This window comes from Scyliorhinus canicula, chromosome 14 (genome assembly GCF_902713615.1).
Source record: "Scyliorhinus canicula chromosome 14, sScyCan1.1, whole genome shotgun sequence".
NCBI lineage: Eukaryota > Metazoa > Chordata > Chondrichthyes > Carcharhiniformes > Scyliorhinidae > Scyliorhinus > Scyliorhinus canicula.
Window position 1 is genome coordinate 3,452,840 of NC_052159.1, and position 25,780 is coordinate 3,478,619.

The window sequence follows — 25,780 nt, forward strand, 5'->3', positions numbered from 1 at the left end:
AACCAAGCTATGGTCCTTTGCAGCCTCATGTCCTCTTCACAATTGTCTGCAAGTTTTACAACCATCCCATCCATACCTTCATCCAGGACATTTATATAATTGTAAAACGTTGAGGCCACAGCATCGATCTGTCACATCACTCATCTTGCCAACCAGAAAAAGACTCATTTTTGCCCATTCAGTTTCCAGTTACCAGGCCAATCTTCAATCCATACCAATATATTACCCCCTCCACCATGAGGGGTTATTTTCCACAGTAACCTTTGATGTAGCACATTGTCAAATTCCTTCTGGAAATCTAAGTACAGCACATGTGACTCCTTCAAAGAACTCCAATAAATTGGCACTGCATGATTTTCCTTTCACAAAACCTTGTTGACTCTGCCAGATTGCCTTGAATTGCTCTAAGTGCCCTGTTACAGCACTTTTAAAATAGTTTCTGGCTTAGAGTCAGGGGCACAATGCAATGAGCCACATGTGTTTCCCTTGCTCTTCTGAGCAGCACGTTTCAGATATTATATGCGCAATTATAGCTCAATCGCCGCGCCCCCCCCCCCCCCCCCCCCCCCCGCCGTCTATGTCTTTAGTTACTCTTCATGATTTGAATTCCTCTTATCAAACTCCCTCATCCCTGGTACTAAACCAGCGCTAGCTCCAGCATTGGTGAGAAAATCGGAATATGAGATAAAATTCAAATTGCATGCAAATGCCACAGGGGTGACTTCATAACACTCATTGATAACACCGATCAGAACCCTAAAGACCAACACGGAAATGAATACGGAAATTTACAGACCTAACCCCACCAATTGCAGAAAATTCTAAGGGACAGCACCAACTTCAGTGCTATGCAAGTCATTTTAAATTCCAAGGGTGAAGAGGAGATTTACTTCAATTATGTCAGACATCAAAGACTCCAGTTACATGAGGTGAAATCGGTCTCAATTGCCAGAAGAGTAGATGACAAGGAGAGGACACAGAATAAAGTTAACTGACACAAAACACAAGTCACAAAGATGTGCAGGTTAAGTGGATTGGCCATGATAAATTGCCCTTAGTGTCCAAAATTGCCCTTAGTGTTGGGTGGGGTTACTGGGTTATGGGGATAGGGATGAGGTGTTGACCTTGGGTAGGGTGCTCTTTCCAAGAGCCGGTGCAGACTCAATGGGCCGAATGGCCTCCTTCTGCAGTGTAAATTCTATGATAATCTATGAAGACCAAGAGTTTTTTTCCTATATTCTTCCATGGGATGTGGGAGTCGTTGGCTGGGCCAGCATTTATTGCCTTTACCTAATTGCTCTCGAACGGAGTGGCAATTTAAGAGTTAAGCCCATTGCTGTGGGTCTGGAGTCACATGTAGGCCAGACCGGGTAAGGACGGCAGATTTCCTTCCCTAAAGGACATTAGTGAACCAGATGGGTTTTTACAACAATCGCCAATGGTTTCATGGTCATTAGACTATTGATTCCAGATTTGTATTGAATTGAAATTGCACCATCTGCTGGGGTGGGGGTTGAACCTGGGTCCCCAGAGCAGTTGCGATGAGGATTTTTTTTTGCAGTGAGCTTTGCTGATAAGTAACATATTTCTGTGAAATAGGGCTGAAGCAGATTTAATAATGACTTTCATATATGAATTCGATAAATCCGGAAGGGCGGAGTCAGACTAATCTCATAGCTGTGTTCTCTTTCGAAGAGCTGGATCAGCCATGATGGGAAGAATGGCCTCAGTCTGTACAGCATCCCATGATTCCACAACGCTACACAGACTGGACACCATGGGCGCCATGTTGGACATCAGGATGTTTTAAAGAGAGCTTGTTCTGTCAGTTATCATAGTTAACACTTGGAGCCATCTCCCACAGTATGTGACAAACTCTTTGGAACGGTCAATGAGTCTAACTTCACAAATATTACCAGCCGCATGGCTGCACAATTCATGATATATTTAGTGCAGCAATCCATGACAGTACAACAGATCCATTTGATTAATCAGGGTATGACTGGCTTTGTTGAGACCAGGATGTGAGGTCCAGCACACTGGCCCTCCAGTGTGCCATGGACAGAGGGCTGCACTGCATTTCAGTGAGGTGTTAAACTGAACACCTGATTGTCCACGTAGCCGCAAAAGATCTCCCTACATTATTCAACAAGGAAATTCACCTGGTACCGTCTCCAATACTAATCCCACAAACACCAAAAACAAGTTGACTCATTGTTCACCCCATTTACTGTGCGTGGCACCTTTAGCAAGCGGCATACAAAGAACAGGAAACTACACTTCAACGGTCAATTGCGGTACGCGAAAGCTTTCAGACACCCTCAGGGCGTGAAAGACATTGTATAAATGTACATTCTTTGTTTACAAGGTTAACTTTCTTTGGGGAAAAGAAAGGCTTGCTCTTCCAAAATATTTGATATTTGCGGCTGACTACAGTACAGACATGGCCAGTTGAAGTTTTAATGTACATTTTCAATTCTGAGCACTCTCCCACACACAACCAACACAGCCAGTTGAAATGTGCACACTCATTCAGAGCTGTTACTGCAAGGTTTAAGATTCTGTACGGATTCCTCCGCATTACAGACTAGGTAATCTGCATTCTCACTGCACCACAGCTACAAGAGGACGACAGGCTGTGTGGGAGACGGGGCTAATCACAGTTTTTGTTTGTTGACCCTCTCAGGTACAATGGAGATGGGCTCACCGCTTCTGGGCAAATGTGACAAGTGTTAAGCCCCCCAGGGGAGTGAGCAAGGACAGAATCCTGACTCTGACGCCAAGAAGCGAGAGAGACAATCCCTCAGCCTTGGATAGTTATTAAATTCAAGTGACAAGCCCGAAATTTATCTGGAAACTGTTGCACTTATTGCAGTAGTCTGTAATTGCAGAGACACATCAAGGCAAGCTGACGTTGGCTAGAGTCTGACTCCGAAAATATCCAACAGCACTAATTTCAAATATAAATTACGGGCTATTTTTACACTTGGATACGGACTCTCCTTTTGGAACTTTACCCCTGATCATTATTTTAAAGTATGGACTACATTTTTAAGAGAATGGCACAAAGAATATCAGCAGCAGTGTTAACATTAGCTCAATGATATGGCTGCAGAGTGGGAAGCTCCCTGAGATTAATGTTTACAACTTGGCAATTGTGAAGCAGTGCACTGGTGACCCTCTGCACTGCTCGGGAGAATGAGAAAGTTTATCCGGGTGGATGGGAGGTGGACACAGGATGTCAGCACAAAGTGATGAGAAGACATTCAATACTGCAAGAGCTGCTCAGAAAGGTCGCCAGTTCAGAACCACATGGGTGCAGAGTCTAAATTACCAACCTATACTTGTTTGCCTATCCTGAAGAACAATTTCAAATATTGTATGCTTAAGCTGGTTCCTGAAATAGCCAAGTCTTTTAATCTCCGACATCCGTTCACTGGCCTTTTTGAAGAAAATATTTCTGAGAGATATTTTTGAAGTGCCAACTCGCCCACAAAACTCAGTGCCGGGGGTAGATTAGTTTTGAGACGTTGATAAACCATTCTCTGATGTACAGGAACAGCACCTGATTGATTCAAGCTATTCTTGACCCAATCACAGGTTCTGAGAAACGCGAGATTAGCTGGTACAGTGAGGAAAATCTGGCACGGTAAAAGAAAAAAGGACCATCATCTGACAACCCATATATGGTGCAGCCAATGCTCACAGTTCATTAACCACGAAGATGGTCGATTAGCACCGAACCTGGTGGTAAGGAATTTAGCAATATGAATTTTAGCTGGAAAGTCAAGGGCTAGCAATGGGAGGAGTAAATGTAACCAAATCGAGTCAGCCATCTTGAGAATCTGCACCGATCAATCTGCACAGCTGCTGAGCGAAAACCCGACATGTCTGTCCGAAGAGGTGAATACTGTACTCTAAGAAACACCCTTTAGTCAGACAGGAAGCTCCGCTGTGCTACCTGCTGTGCTACCTGCCCTCCACGTGCCAACGTATGAGCATGAGGGAGAATCCATTGCTTTCTCCACCCTTTCTTGGGCGACACTCTCCAAAGTTGGAGAGTTCAGGTCCCAGAGCGTATAACCTGGGATGCCACTCCAGGGCCAATACAGATGGTGTTCTGCACTGTCGGAGTCGGACTCTTTCGGGTGAGATTATAACTGAGGTCCTGTACACCTAACGACTCCAGGACACACTTTCGAAGGAGAACCAGCGAGTTCTCTCCCCAGCGTTCTGGTCAATAATTACCTCTCAACCAACATCGAAAACAGCTCGAGGAACAGCATCTCATCCTTTGGTTCAGCGTTTTACAGCCTTCTGAAACATTGAATTCAACAATTTCATCTGTACCCCATTTTTCTGCTTCCTTTTCTTTGCATTTTTAGGTTTTTCTCTTAGTTTTACTTTCAAACAGTAGCACATGTTCTTTAGAAACATACTACATGGTTTGTTCAGATGTACCTGACTGGTGGCTTTTTGAATAGAACTCGCATTTCTACAATGCCATTGTTGTAGTTAAACAAGATACTTCACAGGAACGTTATCAGACACATTTTAATATTTAGTCGCATAAAAAGACATTAGGAAATGTGACCAAAAGCTTGGTTTTAAAGTGCCTCTTAAAGGGGCTGGCTGGCTAGAGGCAGAGGGACTTAGGGAGGAAATTCCAGTGCTTAGAATAGAGCCCAGGCAGCTGCAGGCATGATCACCAACTGTGCAGCAAATGGGAATGCAAAAGAGCAGAATTGGAGAAGAGAAATCGCCGATGGTAATAATAATAATCATCTTTACTGTCACAAGTAGGCTTACATTAACACTGCAATGAAGTTACTGTGAAAAGCCCCCAGTTGCCACATTCCAGCGCCTGTTCGGACACACGGAGGGTGAATTCAGAATGTCCAATTCACCCAACAAGCACGCCTTTCAGGACTTGTGGGAGGAAATCGGAGCACCCGGAGGAAACCCATAGAGACACAGGGAGAAGGTGCGGACCCAGCAGTGACTCAAGCGGGAATCAAACCAGGGTCCCTGGCGCGGTGAAGTAGCAGTGCTAACCACTGTGCTATGCTTAGAGACAGGGAGAGGTGAAGTAACGGAGGTATTTGAACACAAGGATGAGAATTTTAAAATCAAGGAGTTGTCCATCGTTTTTTGAATTCGATATTGATCAATCTGATTGTTTCAAAGAGAAAAAAGTATTTTCTGTAATCCATTATCTGTTTGTGATATTTCCACAATTGGAGAAGAAGGAAAGGATCTTAAATTTGATGCGTTGAGGCACATGGAAGTAGCAGAGCTCGATGAAGACAGGGGTGATGGGAATACAGAGTGTGGTTACTGAGGGTGCCACCCCACATCACAAGCCCTGCCTGGGGAAGGTCGGCATTCCACCTAAGCAGCAGCTGCATCAACCAGCAGTCTGGAGAAAGGCCAACATACTTTTCCCTTGTGGTTGCTGCAATCCCAGCCAATCACTATCTGCTGTGGGTAGTCGGCAATGGACTATTAAGGCTTTAATATCGAAAAGCTTTGTTTCCACAACAGATTTTCTTCCTAAACTTGGCCCAAGACCAACCCTATGGGGAGAGGAAAATAGAGTGCATCCTGAAGCACTCAAATCACACACTTGCCGTGCTAGAACCGCCCGGTGAGATTCTAGAAGACACTACAAATCTTTCTGGATCTCTCTGCTCCCCTACCCCAACCTATAGTGCAACGGCTGAATATGGCAGGCTAGACGGATCCAAGGTTTAGACCTTCCAATTTTCCAAAGCCGTTGTCAGGTAGCTTCCCCGTCAATCACTGAAATATAACTTAAATGTCACCTTTGCAGGAGGCAGCTCAATCTTTCACTTCAGCCTGAGTGTGGCCAACAAGATATGGAAGGTATGTGGGTAATGGGTAAGCTGTTAACATTATCTCCTTGAACTTGTTTGTTTGTCTTTGGGTTTACTGGCAGAGAGAAATCTCCCAGTCTTTTTCTCTCTATTTCTTTTCTATTTGTTGATTTTCTTTTTAACTACCTCCCAGGGACTTTCAGCACAGATGTGCGGGTAAGAACCATAGCTTCAAAGCTGACCCGGCTGAAACTCCAGTGAGAATTACACTGGCCTAAGATAGCCAGAGCAGTAGCAGTGCACTATATCACGCAGTATCCAACCAATCCGGGAAACGGAAAATGTATTTTTAGAACTGTCTCTTCAAAGGATAGGCATTCCACAATTATTCCAGTTAGCTACTTGACCGATGGTAGATGAAGGACAAAGAATGTGGACCTCTCAGTTGACATCCGATCTGCTCTCCCGTACAGAGTTAGACAGGAGAGGTACATACCAGATCCCGAGGATCATCTGAAAATGTTACACCTGAGTGATAGGTTTTGTTACATCATTATCTGGGCTTGTGCTGCGAGGAGCGTGCCTGACTCCAAATCGTTGTATTTAAGGTGGTGGTAGATGAAATTATAATACAAGAGCAGCCAAGATCTAACGGAATGGCACAGCAGGAGCAGGATGCTCTCCTCCTGTACACAGTACGAAGTCTTACAACACCAGGTTAAAGCACGTGTTTGAATCAAACCTGTTGGACTTTAACCTGGTGTTGTAAGACTTCTTACTGTGCTCACCCCAGTCCAACGCCGGCATCTCCACATCATGGCTGCTGTACACAGGTAGTGCGAATTCAGAGTGGCTTCTGGCGAGTCAGACAAGGGTGTCCACCTGATTCTCAGAGCTACAGAAAACTATTCGAATTGACACGGCTGCATGCCACGTCGAAAGTGCAAAATGTCCGAGTCCACAAGTTGCCCAGGAGGGGCAGTCCATCATTCCCCCAAGACAAATGCCGGCTCAAGCTGAAAATTCACACTGCAAAGCCACCCACCCGGCAGTTACAGAGTACATATTCTCACAATCATCCCAGCTGAAGCCTTCAGTGCCAGTAAGGTCTCGGCATTTAGCTCAGGAACAGATTCCAGCTCAAACACAAGCCATTCAGCTGGCTGCTAAGCTAAAGGGGAGGGGCAGACCACAGGGAAAGTCATTTCCATTCGAAGTGCACCGCAGCCACATAAACACCACAGTTCTGAATAGGTACACACAGTATCCAGCTATTTAATGATGACAGCTCCTGAACAGAGAGGATCACTGAGCACATGTCAGACCTCCTCAGGGTGCAGTTCAGTACAGTTCCTTTACATTGTATTTTGTTTTATTAACAGCTTACTGAAAACCAGGAAATGAAACCCGAAACATAGGCATACATCACATTTCTGGGTCCACCCTGGGGTAGAATGACAGCCGATTAGTCACCATTTGGTCTCCATCCAAATTCTACAATTTCGCCTACACACCGGCACTCAGCATTACACAGAGTGAAATGGTCAAAGGCATTCCGCAGGAACGTTTAGCACCAAGCCAACTAAAGAGAAAACAAGGCAAATGAAGGCCCCAAACAGGCGCCGGAATGTGGCGACTAGGGGCTTTTCGCAGTAACTTAATTTGAAGCCTACTTGTAACAATAAGCAATTTTCATTTCATTTTTGCAAACCATCAGAGCATTTTAAATTACATCACAGAGGGGGAAGCGAGAGCAAGCGTACACTGACCAGGGTGGGGCGGGGCCAGGCCGTAGGGCGAGAGCCAGAGGCAGGCGAGGCCGGCACGCAAGCCAGAGACAGAGGGAGGGAGAGACAGAGGGAGGGAGAGGCAGAGGGAGGGAGAGGCAGAGGGAGGGAGAGGCAGAGGGAGGGAGAGGCAGAGGGAGGGAGAGGCAGAGGGAGGGAGAGGCAGAGGGAGGGAGAGGCAGAGGGAGGGAGAGGCAGAGGGAGGGAGAGGCAGAGGGAGGGAGAGGCAGAGGGAGGGAGAGGCAGAGGGAGGGAGAGGCAGAGGGAGGGAGAGGCAGAGGGAGGGAGAGGCAGAGGGAGGGAGAGGCAGAGGGAGGGAGAGGCAGAGGGAGGGAGAGGCAGAGGGAGGGAGAGGCAGAGGGAGGGAGAGGCAGAGGGAGGGAGAGGCAGAGGGAGGGAGAGGCAGAGGGAGGGAGAGGCAGAGGGAGGGAGAGGCAGAGGGAGGGAGAGGCAGAGGGAGGGAGAGGCAGAGGGAGGGAGAGGCAGAGGGAGGGAGAGGCAGAGGGAGGGAGAGGCAGAGGGAGGGAGAGGGCAGAGGGAGGGAGAGGCAGAGGGAGGGAGAGGCAGAGGGAGGGAGAGGCAGAGGGAGGGAGAGGCAGAGGGAGGGAGAGGCAGAGGGAGGGAGAGGCAGAGGGAGGGAGAGGCAGAGGGAGGGAGAGGCAGAGGGAGGGAGAGGCAGAGGGAGGGAGAGGCAGAGGGAGGGAGAGGCAGAGGGAGGGAGAGGCAGAGGGTGGGAGAGGCAGAGGGAGGGAGAGGCAGAGGGAGGGAGAGGCAGAGGGAGGAGAGGCAGAGGGAGGGAGAGGCAGAGGGAGGGAGAGGCAGAGGGAGGGAGAGGCAGAGGGAGGAGAGACAGAGGGAGGGAGAGACAGAGGGAGGGAGAGACAGAGGGAGGGAGAGACAGAGGGAGGGAGAGACAGAGGGAGGGAGAGACAGAGGGAGGGAGAGACAGAGGGAGGGAGAGACAGAGGGAGGGAGAGACAGAGAGAGGGAGAGACAGAGAGAGGGAGAGACACAGAGAGAGAGGGAGAGGGAGAGAGAGAGAGGTAGAGGGAGGGAGAGAGGGAGATCGATTGATTGATTTAGAGAGGTTTCTGGAGGGAATTCCAGAGTTTGGAGCCAAGGTACTTGATGGCACAATCTCCAACATTGGAGTGCTGAAAATCAGGGAAAATCAAGCAGTTAGAGTTTGTTGGCCACAGCGATTTTAGAGGGGTGCAGGAACAGAGGAGATTGAAAGATAGGGAGGTGTGAGGACCATGTCGTGATTTGAAAACAAGGATGAAAATTTTAAAATTGAAATGTTACTTGACTGGGAACCAGCATAAGGATGCGTGAACAAGGATTGACACGAGCTACTCTAACACAAGCCGAGATGGTCCGACAGCTACATCTTTGGCAAATGCTTGCATACAGTCGGAAACAAGCGGAGTGAGAGATCCGGTTCTTGTACACCAGCTCCCATTGTGGCGAGCTCAATCTCAAACGCAGCTCAACTCCAAGCGGGAAGTGCAAATGGTGTCAACTCCTCATCCCGCTCTCAGGCCCAGCTCAGGAACGCACAGGTGATGCTTGTCCGAGATAGCAAAGAAGGGAATCTCTCTGAGAGCTGTTAATTTTTACACTCCGTACTACAACCTCATTAGAATTTTCTCTTCTGGTAGTGTTGACTCCTGGCTGGGGTACTGTTCTCTCCAAGCCATACAGCCAGCTAGGCAGCAGGCAATACAATCTAACATTGCCCCTCCTCACCATGCACATTGGCATGCCAGATGAATGCCACGTTAGGTTTTGTCATTCCCCGCGCCTCTGAGGCCAGTGAAACACTCCAGCTGAGATTTAGCTAACACAGCAGAAAATAGGAACTGCAAAACTGGATTTGTAGAAACTCGCACCATTCCTGAGTAACACCGTGCCCCATTCCCAACTCTCTCGCCATTCCCACCTAGCCAGGTTCTTAAAATGTCTAACTAGGCCATTCCAAGCCACTTGCCTTCAATCCCACCTGCCCCTCCAACCCAACTCTTCGCACTCAGCCAGCCCTTGTTCTGAAATAGTCTGTGAATTAACATTCATTAGGTGGGACTGTCGGGCAATGCCAACATTCTGCTTTAAAGAATAGCAATAAAAGGCTGTGCACTGAAAAGAGATGCAGAATACACAGAGACGTCTTTCATTAGAAACAATCTTATCCAAGACTTGACCACAACCTTTGGTGTTAATTTGCTTATTTAATTGAAAAAAGGCTTTTGTTGCATTGTGTAATGCTGGGTTCATCATCTCACTACCTGCTTCACTGTCAAAGATTAGTAATAGCGTTCTACATCCCAAAATACTCTCTCCAGATAAAACCCAGGTTTCAAAGAATATTACACAGTATGTACAGCTCTCAACCAGGCCATCAACCCAACTGAGCTGAACTCCATCGCGTCAGCACCGGCCCTGGGAAAGAGAATCCTTCTTAAGCTTAAGCCCACGAGGGGCAGCAGGGTGGCGCAGTGGTTAGCATTGCTGCCTCACGGCGCAAAGGTCCCAGGTTCGATCCCAGCTCTGGGTCACTGTCCGTGTGGAGTTTGCACATTCTCCCCGTGTCTGCGTGGGTTTCGCCCCCACAACCCAAAGATGTGCAGGGTAAGTGGATTGGACACGCTAAATTGCCCCTTAATTGGAAAAAATGAATTGGGCACTCTAAATTTATTTTTAAAAAGCTTAAGCCCACGCCTCCATCCTATCCCCATTACCCCACGTCACCTTTTCATAGATAGAATTTACAGTGCAGGAGACCATTCAGCCCATCGAGTCTGCACCGGCTCTTGGAAAGAGCACCCTACCCAAGCCCACACCTCCACCCTATCCCCATAACCCAGTAACTCCACCCAACACTCAAGGCAATTTTGGACACTATGGGCAATTTAGCATGGCCAATCCACCTAACATGCACATCTTTGGACTGTGGGAGGAAACCGGAGCATCCGGAGGAAACCCACGCAGACACGGGGAGAACGTGGAGACTCCGCACAGACAGTGACCCAGCAGGGAATCAAATCTGGGACGCTGGAGCTGTGAAGCAATTGTGCTAACCACAATGCTACCGTGCAAGGCGCAATTTTATCATGACCAATCCATGTAACCTGCACATAGAACATAGAACAGTACAGCACAGAACAGGCCCTTCGGCCCTCGATGTTGTGCCGAGCAACGATCACCCTACTCAAACCCACGTATCCACCCTATACCCGTAACCCAAACAACTCCCCCTTAACCTTACTTTTTAGGACACTACGGGCAGTTTAGCATGGCCAATCCACCTAACCTGCACATCTTTGGACTGTGGGAGGAAACCGGAGAACCCGGAGGAAACCCACGCACACACGGGGATCTTTAGACTATGGGAGGAAACCCGTAACAGCCTCCCCGAACAGGCGCCAGAATGTGGCGACTAGGGGCTTTTCACAGTAACTTCATTGAAGCCTACTTGTGACAATAAGCGATTTTCATTTCATTCATTTTCATTTCATTTCAAACCCACACACACACGGGAGAAATTGCAAACTCCACAGTCATCCGAGGCTGGAATTGAACCCAGGACCCTGGAGCTGTGAGGCAACAGTGCTAACCAGTGTGCCGCCCGAACAGTAAAACCAATACAGAGTTACACCAAGTTTAACTGGGTTTTGCTGGAATTGATGCCACAGAGTTTCATTCCACCCGGTTTATCTCACTCCATCAGCATACACGTCTGTTCCTTTCTCCCTCACATTAATGTAGCCCCCAGCCCTTAACTGCATCGACACTATTTGCCTCATCCACTCATGTTACACCCAAGCCTAATCACCGCACTGGTGTAGAGTCCATATCTCATCGGATAATAAATAATTTCTTCAAATTCTTTCAACATAACCATCAGTGATACATCAAAAAATAAATCCAAACAACCCCATGGCACTATCTGATGTCCCGGTTGTATTCGTCCCAAAACCAATCTCGAAAACAAGGTGACCTGGTCATCATCACGTTGCTGTTTGTGGGATCTTGCTGTGTGCACATTAGCTGCTGAATTTCCAACATCACAACAGAGACAACACTTCAAACATACTTGACTGGCTGGAAAGCCCTCAGACATCCTGGAAGGTGCATTCGAAAGGCAAGTCCTCCTTTCTAACAAGGCACCAAAACCTTGGCTTCCTGCCCCGCAGGCAGAGCTCTGCACACGTTGGACATGTCACACAAACACTTTACTGCAGTGCCCAGCTGTTCACTTCAGCTCCACACAGAACCACATCCTCTCCCACATCACTGTTTAATAACCCCAGTAACACAGGGTGAAAGCTGCTCAGACAGAGAGGGAGAGGGGGGGGGGGGCTGCCTGGCTGCCCACGAGCTGCCACTCACTCACCCCTGGTTCATTCTCCGTGTTGTCGAGCCAGAGTCGCACTGCCACTGCATTGCCCTCTCTGCACTGGGTAAAGATGTCGTCCATCCCCTTCCTCTTGTCCCAGCTGCTCCTTCTATTCCTTTCCCCCTCTTGCGTTTATCCAGCTTCCCTTTTTAAAAAAATTTTGAGTACCCAATTTAATTGTTTTCCAATTAAGGGGCAATTTAGTGTGGCCACTCCACCTACCCTGCACATCTTTGGGTTGTGGGGGCGAAACCCACGCAAACATGGGGAGAATGTGCAAACTCCACACGGACAGTGACCCAGAGCCAGGATTGAACCTGGGAGCTCGGTGCCATGAGGCAGCAGGGCTAACCACTGCGCCACCTCGTTGCCCATCCTGCTTCCCTTTAAACTAATTAATGTTGTTTCCATTTACCGCTCCCTGTGGTAGCGAGTTCCACAATTTCCCAACTCCTGAATTCCCACTCAGGATATATTTGAGACTCTTGATATTGATGATCGCCTCTTCTGGTCTTTCCCACAAGTGGAAACATTCCCGTGTCTGCCCTATCAAACTCTTCCATAATGTTACAGCCCTCTGCCAGGTCCCTTTCTCAGCATTCCCTTTTCTCCAAGAGAAAAGAGCCCCGGAAGATGATGAATGTTTTCTGATGGTATAACTTCTGGTTTAATTCTGCGGAGATAGTGGTGGCGCTGGATGCAGAGAAAGCGTTTGATAGAGTTGAGTGGGGGTACCTGTGGGAGGTGCTGGAGCGGTTCGGATTTGGGGAGGGGTTCATCAAATGGGTGAGGCTGCTCTACGCGGCTCCGATGGCGAGTGTAGTTACCAATGGAAGGAGATCGGAGTACTTTAGGCTCAACCGTGGGACCAGGCAGGGGTGCCCCCTGTCCCCCTTGCTCTTTGCATTGGCGATTGAACCTCTGGCTATGGCGTTGAGGGAGACAGGGAGATGGAGGGGTCTGGTGCGGGGTGGGGAGGAACATCAGGTATCGCTGTATGCGGACGACCTGCTGTTGTATATGGCGGATCCAGAAGGGGGAATGCCGGGGGTGATGGAGCTGTTGGCGGAATTTGGGGGCTTCTTGGGCTATAAGTTAAATTTAGGCAAGAGCGAGGTATTTGTACTACACCCGGGTGATCAAGAGGAGGGAATTGGGAGGCTCCCGTTTAAGAGGGCAGTGAAGAGTTTCAGATACCTGGGGGTGCAGGTGGCCAGGTGTTGGGGGACTCTCCATAAGCTCAATTTTACCAGGCTGGTGGAGCAGATGGAGAAGGAATTTAAAAGGTGGGACATGGTGCCGCTATCGTTGGCGGGTAGAGTGCAGTCCGTCAAAATGACGGTTCTCCCGAGGTTCTTGTTCCTCTTCCAGTGTCTGCCCATCTTTATCCCTAGGGCCTTTTTTAGAAGGGTGACTAGCAGCATCATGAGCTTTGTTTGGGCGCATGGGACCCCGAGGGTGAAGGGGGTCTTCTTGGAGCGGGGTAGAGATGGCTGGCGTTACCCAATCTCTCGGGGTATTATTGGGCGGCCAATGTGTCGATGGTGCGCAAGTGGGTAATGCAGCATGGAAACGGATGGAGAGGGCATCCTGTAGAGATACAAGCCTGGGGGCCCTGGTAACGGCACCGTGGCCGCTCCCTCCTACGAGGTATACCACGAGTCCGGTGGTGGCGGCTACCCTCAAGATTTGGGGGCAGTGGAGGCGACATAGGGGAGAAGTGGGGGGCTCGATGGAGGCTCCGTTAAGGGGGAACCATAGGTTCGTCCCGGGGAACATTGATGGGGGATTTCAGGGTTGGCACAGAGCGGGCATCAGACAGCTGAGGGACCTGTTTATTGATGGGAAGTTTGCGAGCCTGGGGGAGTTGGAGGAGAAATTGGGCTCCCCCGGGGAACATGTTCAGGTATCTGCAGGTAAAGGCATTTGCTAGGCGGCAGGTGGAGGGATTCCCTTCGCTTCCCGCGAGGGGGGTGAGCGACAGGGTGCTTTCGGGGGTCTGGGTCGGAGAGGGGAAGATATCTGATATCTACAAGGTTATGCAGGAGGCGGAGGAGGCGTCAGTAGAGGAGCTGAAAGCTAAGTGGGAGGGGGAACTGGGGGAACAGATCGAAGACGAGACATGGGCTGATGCCCTGGAGAGGGTTAATTCTTCCTCCTCATGTGCGCGGCTTAGCCTCATCCAATTCAAGGTGCTGCACCGGGCCCACATGTCCGGGTCTAGGATGAGTAGGTTCTTTGGGGGAGAAGACAGGTGTATCAGGTGTTCAGGGAGTCCAGCGAACCATGCCCATATGTTCTGGGCATGCCCGGCACTGGAGGAGTTCTGGAAGGGGGTGGCGAGGACGGTGTCGAGGGTGGTGGGATCCAGGGTCAAGCCAGGATGGGGACTTGCGATTTTTGGGGTTGGGGTGGAGCCGGGAGTGCAGGAGATGAAAGAGGCCGGTGTGCTGGCCTTTGCGTCCCTAGTAGCCCGGCGAAGGATCTTGCTACAATGGAAGGATGCGAGGCCCCCAAGCGTGGAGACCTGAATCAACGACATGGCGGGTTTTATCAAGCTAGAGAGGGTCAAATTCGCCCTGAGAGGATCGGTACAAGGGTTCTTTAGGCAGTGGCAACCTTTCCTCGACTTTCTGGCTCAACGATAGGGTACGGGGACAGCAGCAGCAGCAGCAACCCGGTGGGGGGGGGGGGGTGGAAAGGGGGAGGGGAAAGGGGGGGACGATGACTATGTTTGTTTATTTTAATTTTTTTTTACGTTTTTTTTTGTTCATTGGAGTTGGGGGGGTGGGGGGGGATGCGATACATGCGTTGATACGGTCTGGGGGTGTTACAGTTATTATGGGGTTATTTTGTTGCATTTCATTGTTTGTTGTTATATTTTCTGTAAAAAATTCCAAAAATAAAAAATAAAAAACTTCTGATTTAATTCTTGTTGTTTCTCCAGTGTTTCATCTCCTTTTTATCTTTGGACAGCAGAACTGTGCCCAGCTGGGTGTTTTTCCAAGATTAGTTGAACGTACCGAGAAAGTTCCATCTGCCCACGATGAATTTTACTGACTTCCAAATAACTCTGATACCAACATGCAAAGATCCACAGCTACAGCAGCAGGAAAGAAGTCAAACAACAGACGCTGATAACCCAAACACAGGCAAAATTAGCCAAAGTACTGCTGTTCAGTGTGATAATTGAGGAACAGGACTGGCCCCAACAATCAAACCATGGACATATTAGCACGGGTAGGAAAAAGTTCAGTTTAAAACCAGCACCGTAAAGTATTTAGTCAAATGAAGTGGCGAAAACGGGACGAGACTTTCTGTTGGAGCAGTGACGGTGAACACTTTGCAAACATCTCAAACAACTAGATGCTGAAATGAGGGGGCTTTGGCATCGTCTTGAAACGAAAGGCCAGTTGTGGCCACCCCTCTGTGGAATTACTTACCCAGCGGTCTTGGTAAATTACAAGGTCACTATTGCAACTTATAGTCATTGTTCTTTCTGCAATCACCTGTAAATAAATGATGTGAATTTGACACACATCCATCAGTGGAACTCCAGTGACAGCACTGTATCAGGACCGGATATCTAATGACAGCAGTGTTGAGATAAACTCTCTTCTGACCCAATCCAAGAATTCTTCACAATAAAAGTTGCAATGCTACAATCTGCAATATTTTTATGGATTTATCAAATCTAAGAACATACACGTCATGATCAATTTATCTTTGCTGGGATCTGATTGAAAACTAGAGAGCTATGATGTTGAATCATATACAATCAACAGGAGAGGAACATGCCGTATGATCAGACCGCTTTTTTGCTGTGTTTATGCTCCACACTGCTCCACCATGGCCATACACAAATGTAATCATCCCACTGTGCTCTGCCGTCTCTCACTCATTAAAACCAGTGACATTTCTTGTTTTTACCAAGTTCCGGTGAACATTCACATCTGAAACATTGCCGCAGTTTCACCCAGCACAAAAGCTGCTGGGCCTGTGGTGTTTCTACAGAATGTTTTATTTTTTATTTCAGATATCCCGCATTGCTAGTATTTTGCTTTAGTTTTATAATCACCCATAGCCAAGTACTAAACCAAAGGAGAGAACGTGGTGAAGCGTTGGATTTGGCAGCTAGACAGACATAGTCATTCTATAATAGTAACGTCGCCATACTCCCAGCTAGCCAGAGGCTGCTTTCCCCTTTGAGGGGTAGAGCTGGCTGGTGGGGATTTAACCGGAAGGTCACCGCACCCCAGGTGACTGCCAACGTCGAGCCGCTGGGGCGTAGAGGCCTTAGGATTCCAATTTTTACAGAAAAATTAGTAAAACTGCAGAATGTGATCCCAAAAAAATAAAAGAATAATGTTGGCATCTGACTTGTTCAGTCACGTGATCCAGTGGACCTGCTCATCACTCAGGGGCACTCGCTGTAAATATCCAGTCTCTATTTCCCTTGAGCTGAAATGGTGGCAGCTCCAATCACCATTCACTTTGCAGACTGAGCACTTGGTCAATTATGCTTGATTTAGTTATATGGATGGGGTTCAGAGAGAGAGTTCTGCACAGTGCCAGAACAATTACTTTACAGTGCAGAAACAAGCATTTTGAACCAACTGTTATGTTTCACACCAGTCTTCTCCAGTGTTATTTATTTCGTACAAGTCTGCCGCACAACCCCTCGAACACCTTTCTCCCTCATGCATTAGCACGTCAAACAAGTCCCAGGCGATGACCGTTCCCAGCAGGAGAGAATCTTACCATCTCTCCTTGACATTCAATGTCATTACCATCACCGAGTTTCCCTCGACATCCTCATTAGCCAGAAATGAAACTGGACCAGCCACATTAATTCTGCAGCTCCAAGAGCAGGTCAGAGGCTGGGAATTCTGAGGTATTAACTCATCTCCTGACTCCCCAAAGGCCATCCATCTAAACACTTACTCCCTCCAATGCCAGGGCACAGGGTGGCAGCAATGTGTTTCATCTACATGAGGCACTACAGCAAATCACCAAGACTTTTTCATTGTGTCTTCAAACTCTATGACCGCTACCCCCGCAGAAGGATATGGGTAGCAGATACCTGGGAACTCCACCACCTGGAGGTTCTCCTCCAAGCCACTCACCATCATGACTTGGAAATATATCACCGTTCACTCACTGTCGCTGGGTCAAAATCCTGGAGCTCCCTCCCTATCAGCCTTATGCGTGTGTTATGGGCCAGGGATTAGAGAACCCCAAAGTGTATCATGGAGTTCATCTGACCCACAACTTTTAATAGATTGTGGTATGGGGAGTGCACGGCCCACTCTACAGGTGTGGTACAGCAGAAATGGATAAGTATTTTTAAAAGCAAAACAATGTTTATTTTATGAACTCAAGTTAATCTTTTTAAAACATACAGTGAACATCTTAGCAACTATCAATTCAAATACAACCCCCAAAGAATACAATACTAAGTAATGCTTAAAGCTTTCCTTTTACCATCCATAAGACAAAAAACACCTTTTAACAGAAGCACATTAGGTTCACATTCACTACTGAGAACATTTATAATTCTGAATTCACCAAATGATCAAGACATGATCTTTTCATGGCAGAGAGTTCAACAGTACAGCTGCTGTGTCTGGCTTCAGCTCCAACATTGGAAACTAAACTAAAACACACCCTGCCGCAAACATCCTAAAACAAAAGTAAAAAGCTGACAGACAGCCCAGCTCCACCCACACTCGGATATTACTGCAGTAGTAAACACCCATTTCTTAAAGGTACTCTCACTACATGCTCGAAAGTGGCAGTATTCGGAGTATCAGACCAGATCTCTTCCTGGGGAGGAGGGCAGACACCCTTGCCGTTGCCTCCCTGATCACCCACCGTAGAATCCTGCTCGGTTGGCAGTCAGCAGCACCACCTGAAGCTGCAGACTGGCTGTCCGACCTATCGGAATTTCTCCAGATGGAGAAAATCAAATTCACCATCCGTGGGTCGGAAGAGGACTTCCACAAAACATGGGAGCTATTCATCCGACTGTTCCGAGACCTGTTAATGGCCGACAAATAAATAAATAAATAGCCGGTAGCCAGAGAGAAATAGCCAGGACAAGACAAGACAGAAAGAGGAAAGCGAGGGAGGACTCCGGGAGGGGTTGTATGCTGAGCCAGACGGCGACAGACTGTAAATAGAGAAACCGAAGAAGAAATCATTGTGACATTAAATGAAAATGAAAGGCAATGTATAGAATTTTGAAAATGCCAATAAAAAGATTTTTCTTTTAAACTCTCAATCATCAGCAAAGTGATGGAAGGGGTCATCAACAGTGCCATCAAGCAGTACTTACTCAGCAATAAATCAGAAACACAAAGGAACTTAGGAGTCTTAGCTCAGGAGTCTCTGAAAGTTAACGTGCCGGTTCGGTTGGCAGTTAGGAAGACAAATGCAATGTTAGCATTCATGTCGAGAGGGCTAGAATACAAGACATGGGATGTACTTTTCAGGCTGTTTAAGGCTCTGGTCAGACCCCATTTGGAGTAGTGTGAGCAGTTTTGGGCCCCGTATCTAAGGAAGGATGTGCTGGCCTTGGAAAGGATTCAGAGGAGGTTCACAAGAATGATCCCTGGAATGAAGAGCTTGTCGTATGAGGAATGGTTGAGGACTCTGGGTCTGTACTCGTTGGAGTTTAGAAGGATGAGGGGGGATCTTATTGAAACTTACAGGATACTGCAAGGCCTGGATAGAGTGGACATGGAGAGGATGTTTCCACTAGTAGGAAAAACTAGAAGCAGAGGACACCATCTCAGATTAAAGGGATGATCCTTTAAAACAGAGATGAGGAGGAATTTCTTCAGCCAGAGGGTGGTGAATCTGTGAAACTCTTTGCCGCAGAAGGCTGTGGGGGCCAAATCACTGAGTGTCTTTAAGGCAGAGATAGATAGGTTGTTGATTAATAAGGGGATCAGGGGTTATGGGGAGAAGGCAGGAGAATGGGGATGAGAAACATATCAGCCATGATTGAATGGCAGAGCAGACCCGATGGGCCGAATGGCCTAACTCTTCTCCTATATCTTATAGCCTGCTCACGGTTGCTCAGTTTGGGTTCTGCCCAGGGTCACTCAGCTCCTGACCTCATTACAGCCTTGGTTCAAACATGGACAAAAGGGCTGAATGGCAGAGGTGAGGTGAGAGTGACTGCCCTGACATCAAGGCAGCATCTGACCGAGTGTGGCATCAAGGGGCCCGAGCTAAACTGGAGCCAATGGGAATCAGGGGGAAAACTCTCCGCTGGCTGGAGTTATTCCCGGCACAAAGGAAGATGGTTGTGGTGGTTGGAGGTCAATCGTCTCAGCTCCAGGACATCATTGCAGGAGTCCCTCAGGGTAGTGTCCTAGGCCCAACCATCTTCAGCTGCTTCATCAATGACCTCCTTTCCATCATAAGGTCAGAAGTGGGGATGTTTGCAGATGACTGCACAATGTTCAGCACCATTCACGACTCCTCAGATAATGAAGCAGTCCATGTCCAAATGCAGCAAGACCTGGACAATATCCAGGCTTGGGGCTGACAAGTGGGAAGCAACATTTGCGTCACACAAGTGCCAGGCAATGACCATCTCCTACAAGAGGATCTAACCATCGCCTCTTGACATTCAATGGTATTATCATCGCTGAATCACCACAATCAACATCCTGAGGGTTACCATTGATCAGAAACTGAACTGGACCCAGCCACATTAATACTGTGGTTAACAGGGCAGGTCAAAGGCTAGGAATCCTGCAGCGAGTAACTCACCTTCTGATCGCCAAAGCCTGTCCACAAGAAATAAGTCAGGAGCATGATGCAATACTCTCCACTTGCATGGGTGAGTGCAGCTCCAACGCTCAAGAAGCTCAACACCATCCAGGACAAAGCAGCCTTCTTGATTGTTTGTGGAAGGACTGTCAATCACTACCGATGTACAGTGGCAGCCGTGTGTACCATCTACAAGATGCACTACAGGTTCCTTAGGTGGCACTTCCATACCCACAACCACTGACATCTAGAAAGGCAGAGGCAGCAGATGCCTGGTTCCCCTCCAAATGGGGCGGCACAGTGGTTAGCACTGCTGCCTCCGCACCAGGAACCCAGGTGTGACTCCGACCTTGGGAGGCTCTGTGGAATTTGCACATTTTCCGCATGGATTTCCTCCGGTTTCCTCCCACAGTCTAAAGATGTGGTGAGGTGGACTGGCTGTGATAAATTGCCCCTTAGCGTCCAACGGTTAAGTGGTGTTATGGGTAGAGAGCCGGGAAGGGGGGGGTTTAGATTGGGTAGGGTGCTCTTTCAGAGGGCTGGTGCGGACTCGATGGGCCGAAGGACTTCTGCTTGGAAATATATCACCGTTCCATCACTGCCGCTGGATCAAATTCCTTTCCTAACAGTATCTACACTGCATAGGCTGCAGAGATTCAAGAAGGCAGCTCACCACCACTTTCCCAAGGGCAGCACGGTAGCACAGTGGGTAGCACTGTTGCTTCACAGCTCCAGGGTCCCAAGTTCGATTCCCGGCTTGGGTCACTGTCTGTGCGGAGTCTGCACGTTCTCCCCTTGTCTGCGTGGGTTTCCTCCGGATGTTCCGGTTTCCACCCACAAGTCCTGAAAGACGTGCTGTTAGGTGAATTGGACATTCTGAATTCTCCCTCAGTGTACCCGAACAGGGGCTGGAGTGTAGCAAATAGGGGATTTTCACTGTAACTTCATTACAGTGTTAATGTACAAAGAACAAAGAAAATTACAGCACAGGAACAGGCCCTTCGGCCCTCCCAGCCTGCGCCGATCCAGATCCTTTATCTAAACCTGTCTCCTATTTTCCATGGATCTACTTCCCTCTGTTGCCGCCCGTTCATATACCTGTCTAGATGCCTCTTAAATGATGCTATCGTGCCCGCCTCTACCACCTCCACTGGCAAAGCGTTCCAGGCACCCACCACCCTCTGCGTAAAAAACTTTCCACGCAAATCTCCCTTAAACTTTCCCCCTCTCACCTTGAAATCGTGACCCCTTGTAACTGACACCCCGAATCTTGGAAAAAGCTCGTTGCTATCCACTCTGTCCATACCTCTCATAATTTTGTATACCTCAATCAGGTCCCCCCTCAACCTCCGTCTTTCCAACGAAAACAATCCTAATCTACTCAACCTTTCTTCATAGCTAGCACCCTCCATACCAGGCAACATCCTGGTGAACCTCCTCTGCACCCTCTCCAAGGCATCCACATCCTTCTGGTAATGTGGCGACCAGAACTGCACGCAGTATTCCAAATGTGGCCTAACCAAAGTCCGATACAACTGTAACATGACCTGATGTAAGCCGACTTGTCACAATAAAGATTATAATTAGGGATGGGCAATAAATACTGGTCTAGCCAGCGACACACACATCCTGTAAATTAATTTTTAAAATGACTTTCTTCTGAGCCATAATTGAAAGGAGAGTGAAAGATCTGTGATAGACTGGAAAGAGGAGATGATAACCGGGATAATGGCACATGGCGGAATAAGGTGCTGGTTGATGCCTTTCACATTGCCCCACATCCTTTTGTCACTTAATATCTCCTTTTGTTTTTCCCCTCCTCGATTAATTCTTTCCCCTGCCTCTGTACTTGTTTCAAACCTATTCAATCTCTAACTTTTTCCAGTTCTGACAAGAGGACGTTGGCCTAAAATGCTACGGTCAATCCATATTGCAAGCGGACTTTACATTCCAGCTTTATTGAAACAGCAGAGTGCAGCTATGTGGTAAATAAAAACTCTTGTAATGAGCTTAGGATGCAACCTTGACAACACTGTGTACACTGGGTGTAACATGGCCTGTAACTGCCTCTATAAATGTACAGCACAGGATGCAGTCTCCAACCAAGCTGTACCATTGAAACTCTCACAACAGTAAGCAGGACAGGCAACATCCATGAAGAGAACCTGTTTCAGGTCAACATCCTCTCGTCAAACTGGGAAAAGTTAGAAATGTAATAGGTTTGAAACAAGTCGCGAGGCAGGCGAGGCGAGAACAAAAGGGAATGTCTGTGATAGTCAGGAGGGATTAAATGAGAAAGGGAGGATGGGCAAATGTGAAAGGAACCCGCAAGCATCTTCTTTCGCCTTGTACCATTTCATCCCTTGCCCTTTTGTCCAGGTGCTGGTTCAGCACAGGGCTAAATCACTGGCTTTGAAAGCAGACCAAGGCAGGCCAGCAGCACGGTTCAATTCCCGTAACAGCCTCCCTGAACAGGCGCCGGAATGTGGCAACTAGGGGCTTTTCACAGTAACTTCATTTGAAGCCTACTCGTGACAATAAGCGATTTTCATTTCATTTCACTGACCATTTGCCCTCCTTCCCGCCCTCCTGCATCTCAACTTGCTTCAAACCATCTCCAACTTCACCCAGTTCTCACAAAGGGTCAACAACCTGAAATGTTAACTCTATCCCTCCACATACAGGGCTAGCACTTTGTATTTTTTTCAGATTTCCAGGTCCTGCAATATTTTGTTTAACTGCTCCAGGTCAGTGTTTTCTCCAAACCGCTGCAATCAGCAGGTATCCACGCAGGCCGGGTGCATTTGTGTGGGATCATGCACTTACACAACTACCCACAAATAACAAAGGAAACAAAAGGGGAGATTGCTCTCTATGTCCAGCGCTATGCACAGCTGCCTCGATACACGCACCACAAACGTCATCTCGACTTCCATTCTGTACCCCACCTTGCGCATGTACGACATCCATCAGGATACACCAGTGCTACATCAGTCACATACAGCTGAGAAGGAGTCCATTCGGCCCATACTGGCTCCGAGGAGCAATCTAGTCAGTCCCGGGAAGTTTATTTCCTTCAAAAGGTCCAGCAAATTTCCTTTCGATATCGTCTATCAACTCCGCTACCATTTGTTTTTTACATTTAAAGTACCCAATTCTTTTCTTTTCTTTCCAATTAAGGGGTAATTTAGCGTGGCAAATCCATCTACCCTGCACATCTTTGGGTTGTGGGGGTGAGACCCACGCAGACACAGGGTGAATGTGCAAACTCCACATGGACAGTGACCCGGGGGCAGGATCAAACCCGGTCCTCAGCACCGTGAGGCAGCAGTGCTAACCACTGTGCCATACTCAACCACCACCCTCATAATAATAATCATTATTAGTGTCACAATCCGCTTACATTAACACTGCATCATGGGCAGGTTATTCAAGGTGATGACCCCTCCAATGTCCATCACCATATTCTTCTGCACCTATTGCTCAAAAGCGCACATTTGGCCGTGCTCGATCTTTTAGTACAGCCTCTGGGATCATTTTTATCTATTTAATCCAAACCTTGATCAAATCTTCTTTTGCCCCATAGAACTGCTCCAAAGCAACTTTGTAGCTCAACCCCCCACCGCAGGAGCCATTCTGGTAAATCGTGTCAGCACATGGATATGCATGTGTTGACCAAATTAAAGCATTTCTGTCAAATTATGCGAACTCACACGACTATGGAGAACATGGAGGAAAGACAGATGTTTACAATCAGAGCTACCAGAATGTCAGGCATCTATCGAGCTGCACCAAGCCTTCAGAAAGCAATCATTTAGCCCAACCCAACAGCATATTGCCCTGTCCCGCACAGGCCGGGGGCGCAGACCCTCTCCTCCCGGGGGCGCGCAGACCCCCTCCTCCCGGGGGGGGGGGGGGGGGGGGGGGGGGGGGGGGGGGGGGGGGGCAGACCCTCTCCTCCCGGGGGCGCGCAGACTCCCTCCTCCCGGGGGCGCGCAGACCCCCCTCCTCCCGGGGGGGAGGGGGGGGCGCAAATCCTCTCCTCCCGGGGCCGTGCAGACCCCCTCCTCCTGGGGGGGGGGGGGGGGGGGCGCGCAGACCCTCTCTTCCCGGGGGCATGCAGACCCCCTCCTCCCGGGGACGCGCAGACCCCCCTCCTCCCAGGGGCACGCAGACCCTCTCCTCCCGGGGGCGCGCAGACCCTCTCCTCCCAGGGACGCGCAGACCCTCTCCTCCCGGGGGCGCGCAGACCCTCTCCTCCCAGGGGCGCGCAGACGCCCTCCTCCAGGGGGGGGGGGGGGGGGGGGGGCACAGACCCTCTCCTCCCGGGGGCGCGCAGACCCCCCTCCTCCCGGGGGCGCGCAGACCCCCTCTCCTCCCGGGGGCGCGCAGACCCCCTCCTCCCGGGGGCGCGCAGACCCTCTCTAGGGGGCGCACAGACCCTCTCCTCCCGGGGGGGGGAGAAGCACAGACCCCCTCCTCCCGGGGGTGGGGGGGGGCACAGACCCTCTCCTCCCGGGGGGGGGGGGGGGGGCACAGACCCTCTCCTCCCGGGGGGGGGGGGGGGGGGGGGGGGCACAGACCCTCTCCCCGGGGGGGGGGGGGGGGGGGGGGGGCGCACACCCTCTCCTCCCCGAGGTGCGCAGACCATCTCCTGGGGGTGCGCAGACCACCTCCTGGGGGGGCGCAGACACCCCTCCTCCCTGGGGCGCGCAGACCCTCTCCTCCCGGGGGCGCGCAGACCCTCTCCTACCGGGGGCGCGCAGACCCTCTCCTCCCAGGGGGGGGCACAGAACCTCTCCTCTGGGGCGCGCACACCCTCTCCTCTGGGGGCGCGCATATCCACTCGTCCGGGGGCGCGCAGACCCCCTCCTCCCGGGGGCGCGCAGACCCCCTCCTCCCGGGGGCGCGCAGACCCCCTCCTCCCGGGGGCGCGCAGACCCCCTCCTCCCGGGGGCGCGCAGACCCCCTCCCCCCCGGGGGCGCGCAGACCCTTTCCTCCCGGGGGCGCGCAGACCCTTTCCTCCCGGGGGCGCGCAGACCCTTTCCTCTCGGGGGCGCGCGTCAACCCCCTCCTCCCGGGGGCGCGCAGACCCTTTCCTCCCGGGGGCGCGCAGACCCTTTCCTCCCGGGGGCGCGCAGACCCTTTCCTCCCGGGGGCGCGCAGACCCTTTCCTCCCGGGGGCGCGCAGACCCTTTCCTCTCGGGGGCGCGCGTCAACCCCCTCCTCCCGGGGGCGCGCAGACCCTTTCCTCCCGGGGGCGCGCAGACCCTTTCCTCCCGGGGGCGCGCAGACCCTTTCCTCCCGGGGGCGCGCAGACCCTTTCCTCTCGGGGGCGCGCGTCAACCCCCTCCTCCCGGGGGCGCGCAGACCCCTTTCCTCCCGGGGGCGCGCAGACCCCTTTCCTCCCGGGGGCGCGCAGACCCCTTTCCTCCCGGGGGCGCGCAGACCCTTTCCTCCCGGGGGCGCGCAGACCCCTTCCTCCCTCCTCCTCAGGCCCTCACCTGCTCCGGCCACCTCCTCCAGTGTGGCCCCGCTCCGCCTCAGAAAGGCTGCGCACAGCAGCCAGGCCAGGAGCACGGCTCCGGCCTCCATGGTGCAGCTGCAGCAGTGTGGCTGGGCTGTAAGTGAGGGGCTGGGCCTGGGACTGGGCTGCGGGCCGCCGGTCTCCGCTGCGCGCTCTCCTCCTCACCGCGGCTCGGGCCGACTCTGCACTGCGCCTGCGCGGGCCCCGCCCCTTCCTCTGCGCCTTCCCCCGCGCCTGCGCGGGCCCCGCCCCTTCGCCAGCACCCGTGGGCCCCGCCCCTTTCCCCGCGCCTGCGCGGATCCCGCCCCTTCCTCTGCGCCTTCCCCCGCGCCTGCGCGGGCCCCGCCCCTTCACAGCGCCCGAGCGGGCCCCGCCCCTTTTCCCCGCGCTGGCTCCGCCCCTTCCCCTACGCTTTCCCCCGCGCTGGCTCCGCCCCTTTCCCCGCGC

The 25,780-nt window shown here is 50.5% G+C and overlaps 1 protein-coding gene across 1 annotated transcript in view; it reads right to left on the minus strand.

The window, feature by feature from the left end:
• LOC119977661 (stromal interaction molecule 1-like) overlaps positions 1 to 25,508 on the minus strand; it is a 102,198-nt gene extending 76,690 nt beyond the window's left edge. The window contains exon 1 of the mRNA XM_038818826.1: positions 25,311 to 25,508. Within this exon, the coding sequence (XP_038674754.1) occupies positions 25,311 to 25,401 (91 nt within the window). The 5' untranslated portion in view covers positions 25,402 to 25,508. The remainder of the gene's footprint in view (positions 1 to 25,310) is intronic.
• Between the last annotated feature and the right edge of the window lie 272 nt (positions 25,509 to 25,780).